The 15,447-nt window shown below is 40.1% G+C and overlaps 4 protein-coding genes across 4 annotated transcripts; 2 read left to right on the forward strand and 2 right to left on the reverse strand.

Moving 5' to 3' along the window:
• Positions 1-357: 357 nt before the first annotated feature.
• On the reverse strand, positions 358-3,079 carry LOC306979786 (WD repeat-containing protein 82-like; the record flags this gene model as incomplete). The annotated part of the gene is made up of 9 exons (XM_079578911.1): positions 2,636-3,079; positions 2,454-2,554; positions 2,037-2,103; positions 1,819-1,918; positions 1,630-1,746; positions 1,359-1,514; positions 1,205-1,274; positions 574-716; positions 358-390 (listed from the first exon to the last, which is right to left on the reverse strand). The coding sequence occupies exons 1-9, from the start codon at positions 2,797-2,799 to the stop codon at positions 358-360; spliced, it is 951 nt and encodes a 316-aa protein (XP_079435037.1). The 5' UTR covers positions 2,800-3,079.
• Positions 3,080-3,360: 281 nt separating this feature from the next.
• On the forward strand, positions 3,361-6,181 carry rpusd4 (RNA pseudouridine synthase D4). Its single transcript, XM_079578164.1, has 6 exons — positions 3,361-3,786; positions 4,208-4,415; positions 4,478-4,571; positions 4,644-4,794; positions 4,960-5,057; positions 5,930-6,181. Exons 1-6 carry the CDS (start codon positions 3,399-3,401, stop codon positions 6,128-6,130), a joined length of 1,140 nt encoding a protein of 379 aa, XP_079434290.1. The 5' UTR covers positions 3,361-3,398; the 3' UTR covers positions 6,131-6,181.
• A 103-nt stretch (positions 6,182-6,284) lies between these two features.
• Positions 6,285-10,740, reverse strand: qrich1 (glutamine-rich 1). The gene is made up of 12 exons (XM_079578162.1): positions 10,536-10,740; positions 9,717-9,976; positions 9,582-9,641; positions 9,395-9,514; positions 8,511-9,308; positions 8,272-8,428; positions 7,842-7,996; positions 7,645-7,759; positions 7,450-7,558; positions 7,212-7,363; positions 7,044-7,134; positions 6,285-6,973 (listed from the first exon to the last, which is right to left on the reverse strand). Exons 2-12 carry the CDS (start codon positions 9,963-9,965, stop codon positions 6,784-6,786), a joined length of 2,196 nt encoding a protein of 731 aa, XP_079434288.1. The 5' UTR covers positions 9,966-9,976; positions 10,536-10,740; the 3' UTR covers positions 6,285-6,783.
• Positions 10,741-10,778: 38 nt separating this feature from the next.
• Positions 10,779-14,756, forward strand: LOC306979283 (proline-rich transmembrane protein 3). Its single transcript, XM_079578163.1, has 4 exons — positions 10,779-10,848; positions 12,197-12,374; positions 12,682-13,082; positions 13,164-14,756. Exons 3-4 carry the CDS (start codon positions 12,701-12,703, stop codon positions 14,753-14,755), a joined length of 1,974 nt encoding a protein of 657 aa, XP_079434289.1. The 5' UTR covers positions 10,779-10,848; positions 12,197-12,374; positions 12,682-12,700; the 3' UTR covers position 14,756.
• The last annotated feature ends 691 nt before the right edge of the window (positions 14,757-15,447 follow it).

Below are 15,447 nucleotides of genomic sequence, written 5' to 3' on the forward strand. Positions count from 1 at the left end.
CAGAGCCCCCACCTCTCTGCTGCAGGAAGACACACTTTAGTGTCCACAAACAAACAGAATACAACAAAAAGACGCTCATTCATGAAATCAATTACAGATACAGGGGCATCTCTCTGTAACTAACAAAATGGCTGACTGAACAGTCAGTTAGCAGTAAATATTCACCAGATTGCTTACAAAGTTTATGTACAAAGTTTATGTACAAAAGCTGCTAGTACAATATTAAAAAAGGAACAAGTAGTTAAAAAATTTAGCGGACTTCAAAACTATAAAAAATATTGTAATAAAAAGTTTAAAAGTAGTGATTCCATATGTTAAAAACTAAACAAACAAACCCCCCCCACAAATAATACTTTTTCACAGGTCATCGACACAGGGGAGCCAAAATGTCTGTTGATAGAAAAGCAAAAACAAAGAAAGATTTAGTATAGTTATTGGCTATGAATGTCTAAGACCTTTTAAGTTGATGTGTGATTGCAAACAGATTTTTAATTGAATTGATTTTTGCAATAGCAATCAAGACCAATCCATCTATGACTGTAAACTTGTTTGTTCTATGAACAGGTTTCTCACCATATTGATGCAAGCACTAGCAAACGTCATGTATCTGGGGTTAAACTGCAGACAGTTGATGGGCCCTGGATGTTTCCCGTCCAGCACAGCCACCTTCATCCCACTGTCAGTGCTCCAGACGTGGACTCGGCCGTCCTCAGAACCTGCGGCAAAGACCGTTATAGATGACAACAGTTCTCTTGCCCAATATGACTGTTAATAAACCTTGAAACCATTATGCCCAATTGAACTGTAAATGCGCATCAACTTATTTGTTTGGTCGACAGAAAATACCTACTTTAATGTGTTTACTGCTTTCTTAGTCATATTTTAATCATAATTAGTTTTTCTTACTTAAAGAAAAGAAATATAAGAAGAAATGTAACGCTCAAGACAACAGAGGGGTCAACACCTGGACTAACACCGGGCTGAATTTGGGCTGAATTATGAAGATGACAAAAACAAAACTTTATCACACCATAATATAATTTCAGAATCTAAATCTATGTATACCTATGTCATATGACCGTAGCATCGGTGCAGTATATTTGCTTTCAATGAAGGATCTTGCACTCATTGACACTGTGATATTGTGATAACTTTGCAATACATTGTGCTGGTAAATGGTATCGTGTGAGGTTCAAGGACTCACCTATCATAACAAACTGAGAGTCAGGAGTGAAGCAAGCATCTAAGGGAATACCCCTGCTGTTGTTGTATCCCTAAAATTACACAAATTCACATAAAATATACAACAAAATAACACGTATGCACAAGATTATTTACGATTCAAACCATAAACTCACAGAAAAAGTGTGCATCACAGCTCCACTGAATGCATTCAGGACACGAATCATCCCTCCATTTGTAGAAATGAGGATCTGTTTGCCGTTATTACTAAATTTAAGTCCAGTCCAGTCGCACACACGATTAAAAAAAGTCTCAAACGAAGCAAAGGGTCCCTGGTAAGAGATAAAGGATGATATAATGGGGGGTTATTCATTCATGTTACATTATTAAACAGAGTGATAAAACATTCACAAACAGAAGATACTTAAAAACTGTTGAATATTTTACCTTGTCAAAAGCTCGTAGGTCATATAATTTAATGAGCTCTGAGTCAACACCAGCAGCAAATATCAGTCCGTCAGGATCAAAAGAGCACACAGGTGTCCCGAGAGGATTAGTTACACCCTGAAAAACACACCAATAAAATTACATTCTGTCCACTTTTCCAAGTGTGTTAAGGAAGGTCTAATAGCTCACTTGGCAGTTTGGTGAGCGGAGATCCCAGATGCGAATGGTCTTATCCAGAGAACTTGAGATAAATGTGTCATCCACTGGTGACAGTGAGAGTGAAATTACACTGGAGGAGAATATTAAACAGAAGCAAGCCAGTTTAAAAAATACATAGGTAATACAGAAATGTCACTTTAACCATTTCAATTGGTTCTATATTTGATAACTACGGTTGCTTTGCCTACCTTGCAGTGTGGCCTGGAAAATACCTGATGAACTTGTTGTCAGTGAGGGACAGATATCTGATGGTATCTGATTGACAGGAAACAGATGTTAAGAGTTTTAAAACGGTACAAATGCTCAGTTTTGCTTGAGTGATTAATTCAATCTTGTAAATCTTGGATGAAGGTTCTTGAGTTTCGCCTCTCATCCAAAAGGCTTCGTCAGCAACACTAAGGTTTTGCTGACGTAGCCTTTTGGATGAGAGGATGATGAAGATGACTCAAGACCTTCATCCAAGATTTACAACTCCTGTACACTGAGAGCCTACACAGTCAATCTTGTAAAGTTAAAACAAGTCCAGCGTTCTTGCTTTACCTTTTACAACAATCTTTTAAGTTTTCATTTAAGAGAAAGTAATTGCATTGTACAGTATTATGTACCATCCACTTTGTTGGAGCTGAATACCACAGTCCCTGAATCACTGTGAGTGAAGCGGATCAAATCTACTCCATACTTTTTGCTGAATAGGGTTCCTGATGGTCTGAGAAAATAAAGGTGACAGTTATAAATAAGGCTATAGAAAAACATGTAGATAAAACATTTAAAATGTTTCTCTATTCACCTTCCCTCCTCCCTCAAGTCATATAATTTAATAGAGTCGTCGTCACTGCTTGATACTGCATTTTCACCGTTTGGGCTAAAATCCACACAGTTGACTTTCTCTGAATGCTCTCTATAGGTCCTGGCAACCCTGAAACTCCTCAAAACGCTGTCAGTGATTTTCATATTTTGAGATTTTTGTGAAGGTTGTACTACGCTGTAAAATTATGTGATAAACTGCGTTAGGTCTATTTGTTACATTCTTCCTCCTGATTTAGAAGAAGGTCGATTTTGTAAGTCTTCTTATGCCAATACATTGACCTAAAAATCGCTTAAAAACAATAAAATCCCGATCATCTGCAGCACGAACACACATTTTACGCCATGCAAAGAAATGGACACACATCACAGCGGCTTGGCTTGTGCTGCGGCGTAACCCGAACGGGCGGTGTTTACGGAGACAATGGCCAATAGTATTTTCACCGTGGACGGCACGAGGTACTGGTGAGCAACTCAAACAAACTACAGAAATGGCATCAGCAGGCCGGAAACTATTTCAAAATAAAAGCAGAATAAACGTACAACAGCTATAAAATCAATAGGACCACAGTCTAAGGGGAAGCATTGTATCTTATGTTTCACACAGTATATTTAAGTTGGTTTATTTGCAACTTCAGCCTCACATATCAATTATTTTTGGATGACATTGGTATTATTTTGAAAGAGCGGAAGTTTACATTAGAAGCATGCGTCTCCTGATGTTGAGCTAAGAGTAGCATGTGAACATGAATTACTGTCGATGGATCATTAACAGGCAGTGTGCCTCATGTCTATATCACATACAGTCCTGGACAAACTGTCGCACATGTCCGCGGAGTTTCCGGGGCCTAAGCACCGGGGTCAGGTCAGATGCAGAGGCGGAGGTCAAGCCTCAGCTGCGGGCGGCGGACCTCGCGAAAAAGGTGCGGGACGAGAAAGTCATAAGTCAGGCGGGTCCTCCTAGTCAGAAACCCGTGTCAGCTCTGCAGCAAAGGGTGACTGAGCTGAGGCGGCTCACTCAGCAGCTCCAACATGTGCATCCAAACGTACTGGCCAAACATCTTCACAGAGGCGTCCTGTATCAAGATAAAAACGTGGTTGTCATCAACAAACCCTATGGCCTAATTGTGCGAGGTATGTCGTGCTGTTGTTATTTACACAAAAGAAAAGAACATTAAACTGGTGGTGATGATCTAGAGTTCGGGAATGTGATCTCATATCGCTAAGCATGATCGGACCAGCAGCAATTGTGAACTCATGGAGATTTTAAAAGTTAAAATACTGGAGTTATTGTTCACATTAAAACAACTGGACACCACAGTAAGTTAAATGGATTTACCAGCAGTAAATCAGCAGCTAATGGAGTTGTTCCACGGCTTTTTTCTCCACTTTTTATACTGTTTTTAACTAATGTTAGTCTGTGGAAATGTATGCTCTATGGAAATGTATGCTAACAGCTGCAAAGATGGCGGATCTCCATGGTAACTGTGGGATTTCCTGAAATCTATAGACTGATCCATGAATTGGGTGTTTTAAATTACATGTACTTTTCCAGATGATTCCGCAACCAACTCCATCTCCAGTGTGCTGCCCGTGCTCTCCAAAATGATGGAAGGGATGAAGGTCAAGTCAGATTCCCAGCTTCTGCCTTGTCTGGGCTTGGAAAAAGAAGCCACTGGAGCTCTTCTACTGGCTAGAAGTGCCAAAGCAGTGGAGCAAATATCCAACCTTCATAAACACAACCAAGTGATAAGGAAATACTTGTAAGATGAAATATGCAGTTGAAGTGGTGTTTATTCCTGTCTGATGCACTGTTTTTCTATAGTGCAGTCATCGTGGGAGTACCAGTGCCATCTGAAGGAATCATTGATATTCCGCTTATTGAACGTGAGGTCACTGGAGTTCGGCCGCATTACAAGGTTACATTTATTGTCTTTTATTTACTTGTATGTTAAAAAAGATGCACTCTAACAGCTTGTGTGTCATTCCAGATGTGTTTAAGTCCTCTTTTCAAAATAAACGAAAGCGGAGACGGTCTAACCAAAAACCGAGCTCATCGACAATCTCTGCCCGCCGTCACCAAATATAAGGTGTTGGACAGTGGGAGTGGGTGCAGTCTTGTGGAACTACAACCATTGACTGGTAAAAAAGTTGTTCAGCGAAACATCCCCAATTTAAGCCACATTGCCCCGCCTTGATCAACTCGGATGACTTTACACAAACTGGAACTATCCCTGACTTTGAGCGTAAACCCCCAACCAATATGGGACTTAACTGAACATAAAATTGTCTTAACTCTATTTGCAGATGTGAAGCATCAGTTGAGGGTTCATATGGCACTTGGTCTGTCTTGCCCAATACTTGGTGACCATAAATATTCCCACTGGGATAAGCTTGCACCTCAGGTAAGCTGATATGTTGTTTTTAACATGCACAGATAGAATTGGTCTCAAAAGCATGAAAAATGAATTCGTTCGTGGTCCAGTAACTTGTAACGGCTGTTTTGTAATTTTGGTAACACTAAGGCTTAAGACTTATAAGCACAATTTAATTCAATCATAATAGTCACAATTTGCCAACCACAAAAGACTGTACCTATTTAGGTTGTATTAATTTTGAAGAAAGAAAAAAAATCTGTTCTCCATGAGGTCTGATGTGATAACATGCCAACACTGAAGTTTACACCTCCACAAAAAAGTGCATGTGTATTATGGTAGTCTAACAGCCCTCTATCCAAATGATAATGCTCCCAATCTGAGCATGTGTATGTCTTAAGCCACAAGTCATGAATCTAATTGCAATAGTTGTTATAAGAATTGTGTCTCATGTACACATTGTTTTTATCATTTTATTTTACAGTACCTTGATATATTGTACTTAACTAAATTTAGTACAAGGTAATGTGCTGTGTAACAATCTGTAATGACTTGTACCTATGAGTTAGATACACAATGGAGTAACTTGTATTAGTACTTTGTTGGAACATGTTATAAAAGGACATGAGACCCTAAGGGTTAGGGCTTAAGGTTAGGATTAGAGTTATGTTTTATTACATTATGTAACTACAAAAAGCTAATACATATTATTCCATTGTGTATCTAGCCCATAGGTACAAGTTATTCTTGCACATTATAGAGCACAATACATTGTACTGTGTTAGGTACACTGTATTAAGGGTACTGTAAAATAAAGTGTTACCATGTTTTTTTCTTTTTCAAAATTGCACCTACTTCACACTATTTCCATCAATATCAGTATTTGTGTTTTTGATCCGCAGAAACTGCCAGAGCGGGTGCTGAAAAAGTTAAAACTGGAACAGAGCAAGAGTCGTAATCTTCCTCTTCACCTTCATGCCCGACAGCTGACATTGCAACAAACTTCAGAGGCAGAAATCAACGTAACCTGTTCGCTACCCAAATACTTTTCCCAGACTATGGGTCTTCTTCACTTAACTTTAGCAGATTTAAAGGATGTATAATGCAACTAAATGTCTGCAGAAAACTGTACATTTCAAATCCTATATCTCAAATATTGTTTGATATTAATTAAAAGCTAAATGTGACTTTCCCCTTGTATTCTGGCCATAACATTGAATTAAGAAAAACACTTGGCTTAAGAGGTTTGCGTCTATTTTGGAGTGACATGATATATACACATACATGTGTTGAGACATACTATACATTTAGAAGCCCATGCAACCCAGAGTCTTAGAAAAACATCCATGAACTTTTCTAAGACAATTGGAACTTGGTTTTAGGTTGAGATTTAAGTTCTTAAACAAAGCTTTAATCATCTCATGTGAGAAAACAGGCACATATTTTAGCTTTCAGCATATAAAGTGAGATACAATATGCATTTTAGAAATGAGGTGTAGTCTGGTCTGTCCATGGATATTGTAATATACCTGTTTAAGGTTTCGGCACAAGGTTCAAATTCTCTTATTGTATTAACCCCTGTCTAGCATCCCCTGAGATCAATCAAGATCCACCAACTACTGATGCCAGACCAAGTAGAATCTGTATATAAACTGAAAATGTCTCCATTCACGCTGACTTGGCCAGTTCACAGGGTCAGGCAGGCAACTGCATAGTCAACATTCAACATCCCATTGACCCAGTCAGTCCTGTGGTTTTAGCTCATGGTCTCTGGAGTACTGAAGAATAATTCCTGGATCTCTTGGACCACAATGATTCGTGACAGCATTTGTTGCACTTGTTGACTGGTGAGTGGCTGAGACGAATACCACATCGGGCTGTTTGGAGCCACTACAGGTTCTGGAGTCATATAGTATGCATCATTTCGACCCTTGACACTTTGTGGACTGAAAAACAAAACAAAAACCTTTTAGCTAGAATACAGATTCATCTTGTGTGTGTGTGAGGGAGACTTACCATTTAAAGAGGTAAAAATCATAAAGTTTTATTGGGCAGCGAAGTGGGTTATCAGGATCCTCAACCTGCTCTTCATACATGTCATCACTCCCTATAATGAGAGAACAATTGTTTTCATAAAATTACTTTTTAACTTCATTTAAATTATAATATTTCTATGCCGAGCACCTTTCGCTCCAGGATTTAGTAGACCTGGGCCTTTTAAAAGGCGGATGCTTGTCGCCTTGTCTTTAGAATTTCCTGGATTTTTTCTTGCATGTCTTAAGACTTTAGAGAAAGCCACTTTCATGTGCTGCTCCGGTGTTATAAGATGGAAATATCTGTCATATAAAGTTGAAACACATGATGAGAAAATAGATCCAGCAGAAACCGTGGGTGTATCAGCAACTTGAATTCTGAATCTCACTTTGTGTTGAAGTACATTAGAGTTGTGAGCAAGGTTGTTGGTGAATGTGCACCAAGTTGCTTACACTCCCACAGCATCTCCTCTGTCACATGACTTGGAATAATGTAACCTAAGAAAACATTATGCAATGTTTATTATAAATGGCAATAGAGGTTTTAACTGAAATCAATAAAATCACTTTAAAGCCAGTATTACCGACGGGATGAACACTGGGCTTCCAGTCAATGAGCATTTTGTGTAATGCCTCACAAAAGCGTGAATAATAAGGATCAGAGAAAATGTCGTCAACACGACCATTTTCAGACATATACTACAAAAGAAGCACATTTGTATTAAGAAACAAAAACATTTTGGGGCATTGTGCAAAAGATTGAAATTGGGTTTATGTTTACCTTTTGTATACACAAGAAAACATAGTAAAGAACATCAGGGGCAAACTCTTCATTATCGAATCCACGAGCTTCTTTTGTCATCAGAGAGAGAGCCAAGTTCAATTCTGCCACTGCACTAGACACCAAGTCCTCCTGAAAACGCAGGGGCTGACGGCCTGTTTCCAGAGATAAAAGACGGAACGTGATCGCTTTTACATCCATGCAAATATAGAAGACTTAACTTCAGTGGCAAACATTAGATATTATCCAAAAGGATAAAGACTATCATAAAGTATCAAACTGAAATTATATTTACTATTTGTTGGTGTTGAAATCCATATCACCTTAACAACTACCTTGTATGCACTCTACTACAGTAAAAGTTGTTCATATAGAAAAAAGGTTAGTAACCCCTGAACTAGGTAGATATTACATACATGAATTCACTTACGTCCAATAGGCGCCAATTTGGTCTTTTCTTGCTTGATGAGCTCTGTGTTTTTTCGCTTTACCCATAATTTCCAGACCTCCAGGCCCTCTTCTGGCTTTAGGCTGACAGGGACCAGGATCTCTGCTGAGGTTTCACCATGGCCCTCCTCTACTTGAGCCTTCATTAAAAAATAACTAGGTTAACTGCTTTACGACTATTTAAGTTCTGAAAAAGTTGTCATAATGATATGAAGTTCCTACCTGCAAATGGAGCTGCTGTTCCTGTCCCTCTTCTCCTTGATTCTGGTGCTGATTAGGATCCCATATGTGCACTGACTGTGTGGTGCTGTATGTTCCTCCAACAGTTTGCACTGCCACAGGGATGTGAATATTTCCATTCATGAATTGCGCTGGGAATAGAGTCTGAACTATTTCTTCCTGTGCCCCACTAGATGCAGACTGTACTTCCCCAGATGAATTTGGAGAACTTTTGTCCTTTCCATTGGTGGTAGTAACCTGCACTGTACTGTATGCCTCTTGTGGGATGGTGATGTGTGTGACACCCTGCTGCTGAGGCGTTGAATACACTGGGATGGTCCAGGTCTCACCTGAGGGACCAGTGATTGTACCCGTCGTACTGTACAGCTGAGCACTGTCCACTGTCAGCAGATCAGGCCGCAGGGAAACATAACTTTGCTGCTGCCCTTGGGGAATGGCGAGTACCGTAGCTACTTGCTGACCTTGTGGAACTGCATAGGACACTGCCACAGGAACATCCACCTTGCGTTTTTTGGCAGGCTGAAGTACAGTTGACACAGAGCCCACCCGTCTCTCTCCCTCTCTGGAAGAGTCCTCTACAGTCTGTATTTGAAATTGTTTTCCACTTTGTAACTGGATCTGCTGCCCATCTGGTAACTGGATTTGCTGGCCAGGCTGAAGCTGGATGTGTTGCCCTCCCGCCAGCTGAATTTGTTGCCCTCCTTGTAATTGAATTTGTTGGCCACTAGACAACTGGATGGATTGTCCCCCTGCTACAGCTGCAACCAGCTGTGCATGAATCTGTGAGATAAAACTTTGTGTTTCACCAATATAACTGGAAAGTTTAAACATAACAAAAGTCCAGTTTCTTCTAAAGGACAATGTACCTGCTGCTGTTGCTCTTCAGTCAGCTCTCCCTGCTGAATTATTCCTTGGAGATCCTGTTGTGGAGAAGTGACTTGGAGAACATGGCTCACTGTTTGTCCCTGTTGTCCCTGAATTTGAACCTGGATATTAATCGTGGATTTAGCAACTGTTGTACTTGAGGAAAAATATGAATAATAAAGTAATAACCTGCACTTGCAATGGTTGTTCAGAAAGGTGTGGTGAAATTTCAGCTGACGTCACCTGTACCTGTAACATGGGATATATAGATGCATCATTAAAATGTCAACAAATTATTACAATGGAAAAATGTTATTTTCTTACAGGACAGGCCAGCTCAAGCAGAGACCCTGCCACTTCAGTGCTGTCAGCGTAGACACAATTAGCATCCTGCTGTTGATACACCATTGTGGTAGTGGTGACAGCTTCCTCCTGCTCTGTGAGCTCTTGAAGCACCTCTGAGCCTTTGGAAAGAGACTCCAAAAACTCCTTCATCTTGTGCTGAGGCACAGTGCGGGCCTTTTGTCTCACGTATTCATCAAAAGAGACCACTCCACTCTCCTGGTCATTCATCTTGGCTTTACCTGAGTAGTAATAATAATGGAAGAAAACAAACAATAAGAAGTATTAACTCAAACCCAACACGTGATTCACTAATATTAGTTTCATGAGGAGGGAAATGTGTAAAAAAAATACAGTACAAAAAGTTAGAATGTGCTTTTATAATTTGAAGATGCATAGTACAGGGGGCAAAGTCCCTTGTGTGCAATAAGTGTATTAGTTACCATGACGTAAGTTTGATACAGTTTACTCTAATTTATTATAAATAATATTCAGCACTGGGGAATTAGGAAAATTATCGTTGTATATTTCTGTCCAACATTGTCTCTGAAATTAGCTTAGCTGCTCTACGTTAGCAATACACCGTTTTGTTGCAATCAATCAGTCAAGCAAGCAACAAACAAACACTTTCAACAGAGAACTCAATAAACACTCATTGTAATTTGAACTCTAGTCAATGCGTGCCCTCATGATGCCCTAGTAAACAATAACACAGAGCCTGTCACAGTTCATTCATTGCAGGCTTGTTAGCTAGCTGCGTTGCTAATGTTAGCTTGCTAACATTGGATCTGCTCATGCTACCTTAAATAAAACGAAATCCTCTTCTTTCCGCGAAGGCACGATGTTTAAAAGTTAAAAGCCGATAAACTTTCAACAGTTCCACCAGGATACCCGTCACTTCGCTACATCACCGACCGCACAGGAACAAGAATCCGCAAAGGTCGCAGTAATTAGTTTACAATAAAATGTACGAGCAGCAACTGCAGCAGGCGAGGTCTGTGACGTCCGCCTATTCAAGACGACAACGAAGCGACCTGGGTCGAAGTTTCCTGCTACTCCGCCGAAACATCCATCTCGATGCACGACGAATTATGAGCTTCTGCACAATGAACACGTCAAATACTGTAGTAGATTTAACAACTAATAAGTAAGTAGGCCTGAAACAACAAGGTTCCTCCCCATGCTTTAGCCTGAGACTGCAGTCTTCACTAGGCCTTCTGTAGTGAACAAGGGCTGAAATCTCTCACTGCATAAGAAGAGAAATAACTCATAAAACTAAATTCTCTTTCTTTCTTTCATTTTTCTATTTCACACACACAAATGCGTTTGTATGTCCTTTAGGTCAGGAATTTTATTTTTTGGCCCAAAAGAAAATATAGACGAATCCCACACACGACTCAGAAGATCCACATTTCCTCTGTATTCAATGACATGGAGAGACTGATGTTGTCACTATTTGAATGCATGTACCTTTAACAGCATTGAACATTCCCAGTCTGCCTTAAAGAGCCAGGCATGTGTCAGTGAGTGCCTCCCCTACATTTCCCCACAACAAACTGCCTCTCAGCCTTCTTAAGGTGGACCGCCAGAGATGAACTGGACCAATGGGTTACGTTTAGTTAGCCCTGGGCAAGAAAGAGTTAATTCCCACACTTTATATACAGTATGTCTGTGTGATTTGACACAGCGATGGAGTATATGGAGAAGTCTATGACTGTGTGGAGGGGCTCACAAGACAAGTGTCAGTATGGTTCAACTATTGATGATTGTGCTCTTGGTACATTGTCCTGTGCTGGTAATTTGGAGGCAGGTAGTACAGTTACATTCGAGTACTCAAGTACTTGTGCTTGACTAACGTTTTGGAGAAACTGTACTGTAGAGTAGTTATATCATTCAGTACTTTTTACTTCTATAATATTGTTGTGTAATATTGTAATGAAGGATCTTTATTCTTACTTGAGAATAAGCAAGAGTTATTAGAGATAAAGAAAAACACAACAATGCCAAAAAGGAGAAGTCTACATAAGACAGGCTTATTCATGGTTACCCCCATCCTATGCATTTATTTTTTTAATATCAGTATACATACAGTTACAGACTTACTCACGGGGGGAGTAGGTCAAATGTTCTGTCATACAGATACTCAAAGAAGTACAATTGCTTCAATGAATTACTCAAATACATACTACTACCCACCTCTAAAAAAAATATCTTGACACAACTGTACATTCTTGTCGTCTCTGCTCCATCGCTTCAGGTGACTTGTGCTTCTTAATGTAATCCTTTAGGAAGGGATTTACTTTAGCATAGTGTAAAGACAGACAGGCAAGGTACACTATTGTAAACACTCACCCCATTATTTTCTGATTATTATTTTATTTTTATTTTTTTACTCTTGGTCGGGTGATTTTTTTTTTAAATAATAGGGGTTTTAATGTTTGGTCTAACTTTTCATTTTATAGCATTACCTCTTAATGATGTGAAGGTGCCAGGTAAAAGCAGCTGGTGCTAATGAGTCAGCTGTCAGCCTAAAGGGATGGCAGTGATAAGTAAGTGAAACCAGTCAGGCAATGCAAAGGCTGCAACTACAGGAGAAAGAACAGGTCATGTTGCTGTGAGGAGGATACACATGTACTCCAGGTGAGCGCAGTCATTTGATAAATCCTCAGTTTTAGGATGTTACTTGCAATTTCAGTGTTATGCTTTTCTACATATTGCTAGACGTATATTTCTTTCTTCTATTTAAAAAGAAAAAAAGAAAATTGAATTACAGCTTTATAATGTTTAAATCTTTAAGATAAATAATAATGTTATTGCATTATAAGCAGCACACCTAATGTACTTTACTATTCTATCAGATTTGTAATGCAATTGACTTGTCTTATCAAAATGTACATCTTCTATTGTAAAGTACTGGATATTAATTTTATTCATATTATTTCATCAGCAGTTGACCAGAACATAAGATGGGACATTCGGACATGTTCATCAAATGTATTTTGGGCTTGGTTTCTTTGGGAAACCTTTTTCATTTTACACAATCGAGTTCCTCTTATCCAACGTGGGGCACTGATGGTGAGAAGAGCCGACAGGCTGTTCTGGGTGTTTTGGCTCAAGAAGTAATCCACCATCATGACAGGAGAAGCTCTGAAGGCAGTGGAACAAATCTTGAGAGTGCGCTGCACATGCCGATCAGAACTTCCATTTTAAAGGAGCTTGGCACACAGTCAGCGGATTGGCACACAACCAAATCTTCAGTCTTTGGCAAGTCCGGATTAGCACCTTTCTCTATGGAGGCAGAAAAAACATCTTTCAGAAAAGGTCAAGCGACACTGGAGGATTATGGTGGTAGGTGTTTTGATCAGATGCCGTAAATGGTCAGATAAAAACATATAGTTGGATGATTTTAATTCTTTATTATTTTTTCAGAAGGAGAAATCCCACAAAACCCTGTTAACATCATCATAGTTACTTCAAAGACCACTCCTAATCCAGGACCTACAGAGACCTGTTTGTTTAGAGTCAGTCCATGCCTCAGTTCCACCAGTCTGAACGGCACTAGTCTGGTCTGGAATGATATGAAGCGCACACTGTCCTTTGTCTGGGAGCTGCATGTGTTTGGATCTGCTAGTCTTTTCTTACTGCTTGCACTGCTGGGAATTTTAGAAATGATTTGTGCACGGACACTTTCCTTTCCTCTCCGGCATGCTCTGACTTTGACTAACATCCTTGTGGTGATCAGCGCCACTCTACGTGCAATTCTTTTTCTTCTGGATCCATATGGGACCCGCCAGCTTTTGCCTCGAGCTTTATTTACAGCCCTGTACAATGTGTCTCTACACCTGCTGTTGTGGGCTCAGACCTCACTGGCACTGCTCACTCTCAGAGGACTGACATTGGTGTTTTTCCAGTTACACGTGCAGCATTTGTGGGTGGTTGGTGTTCTGGCCCTAGCACATTGCATCTCTTTAATAGTTGCAGATCTTTACCCTTCAGTCATATCCCATGCCCTCCCACTTTTGCTACAAACTCTGTCTCTGTGTTGGGGCATTCCATTAGGAATAGGAATTGTCATTAAGTCACTTTCTAATTTACATTTTTCAAGGTCGTCTCTTCCACAATGGATGCCTTCTCGTCGAGTGGCAATGTGTGCCAAGAGGGTGACAGCAGTATGTGCAGTCCTTGGGATCCTGAGCAGCACTCTCCACATGTATAACCTCCTCTGGCTTTATGGCCTACTGGGGAACTGGAGACACTTTGGCTGGAGCTGGTGGCTCTGTCAGTTTTGGGGAAGAATTTTAGAGTTATTTTGGGGGTTTTCTCTCATTGTCTTAGGATCATGGGTTTCGGGAACATTCGCTAGTGGTCACTTTAAAAGGGAACATAGCCATAGAAAAGATGCCAACATGGTTGATAAGGTGCTCTTATATTTAAGAACTGGACCTTTCAGAAAATCAGAGAAAACCTGGGAGGAACTGATGCCAAACAAGTTAAACAACTGGTCAAAGTACAAACTGACGCGTGCTGGGATGAGCAGTGCATTGGCCATGTGTGATGATCAGTCAGACCACAATGATCCCGTTAGCACTACCAGTTGTGACTCCCAGACCACAGGGCTATGGCAGAAAGCTGGTGAACGAGAATGTGTTTTGTCTTTAATAGAACTTGACATTGTCCCTCCTTCTCCCATTAACCTGGGACGCAGTGTGGACAATGCTCTCCACCACTGCCCGATGATGTCTGGAAGTCTTTTCATAGCTCCTCCTCCCTCCTGGACTCAGGCTGTCACAGGCACAGACACTGATGGAGATGATATACTTCCTCCTGCTTACTCTAGCTTTGGTTGGGCCATGGATACTGAATCTATTTGTGCATCTCTGGACAATTTTCAAACTAATGAGCCTCCCTGGTTTACCAGTGACCAGAACAATATGCCAACAGTCACTGAGGATCAGCAAAGTTCCGAGCTTTTAGCTGTGAATGAACATGACATGTTTGCTGATGACATCATAAACCTTTAAGTAAGTAAATATACTTTAAACAAAGACTGTAATAAAAAAAGTCTCAGTTGCACATTAGTATGACATACACATTTTGTTTTGAACTGCTGAGAAAGATTTGTATTTATATATTTTCACATTGCCATATTGTGTATTGATGTAACAGAATAAATGGACCTCGAAACTATAATAGCTTACGTTTGTATTGTGCTTTACAAGCTTGATAAGTTTCTTTTAGTGCTGCACAAGTAATTATTTATTCACACGGTTGCGTTAAGCTGCTCTAGGGTGGATTTATGGAAGCAAGGCTGCCAATCATTGGCCTCATCCCCCAACCACCACTCACTCACACTCACTCACTCACACACACACACACACACACTCACACACACTGTGGCAAGGTGGGTGAAGCGTCCTCCTCAAGGACACAATAAAAGTCTGCGCCTGCAGGAGCTGAGATTTTAAACACCAAACTTACCGTTATGAGATGACCGGCTCTACCTTCTGAGCCACTGTCAGGCTGGCACAAAGAAGTGTACACTTTAAATTGTACAGGCTATTTACACTTGAAATGGAAATTACTCTGAATTTGAACAATTAGGCTATATTTAATACATTTTAAAGCTTCCTCCACCAGGTGTACTCCTGCAATGTGATAGGAAATCAATAAAAAAGTTGGTGTTTTAGTAGTCTATCGGGCAACAATAATGCTC

This window comes from Gobius niger (assembly GCF_951799975.1).
Source record: "Gobius niger genome assembly, chromosome: 20".
In the NCBI taxonomy this organism is placed as follows: domain Eukaryota; kingdom Metazoa; phylum Chordata; class Actinopteri; order Gobiiformes; family Gobiidae; genus Gobius; species Gobius niger.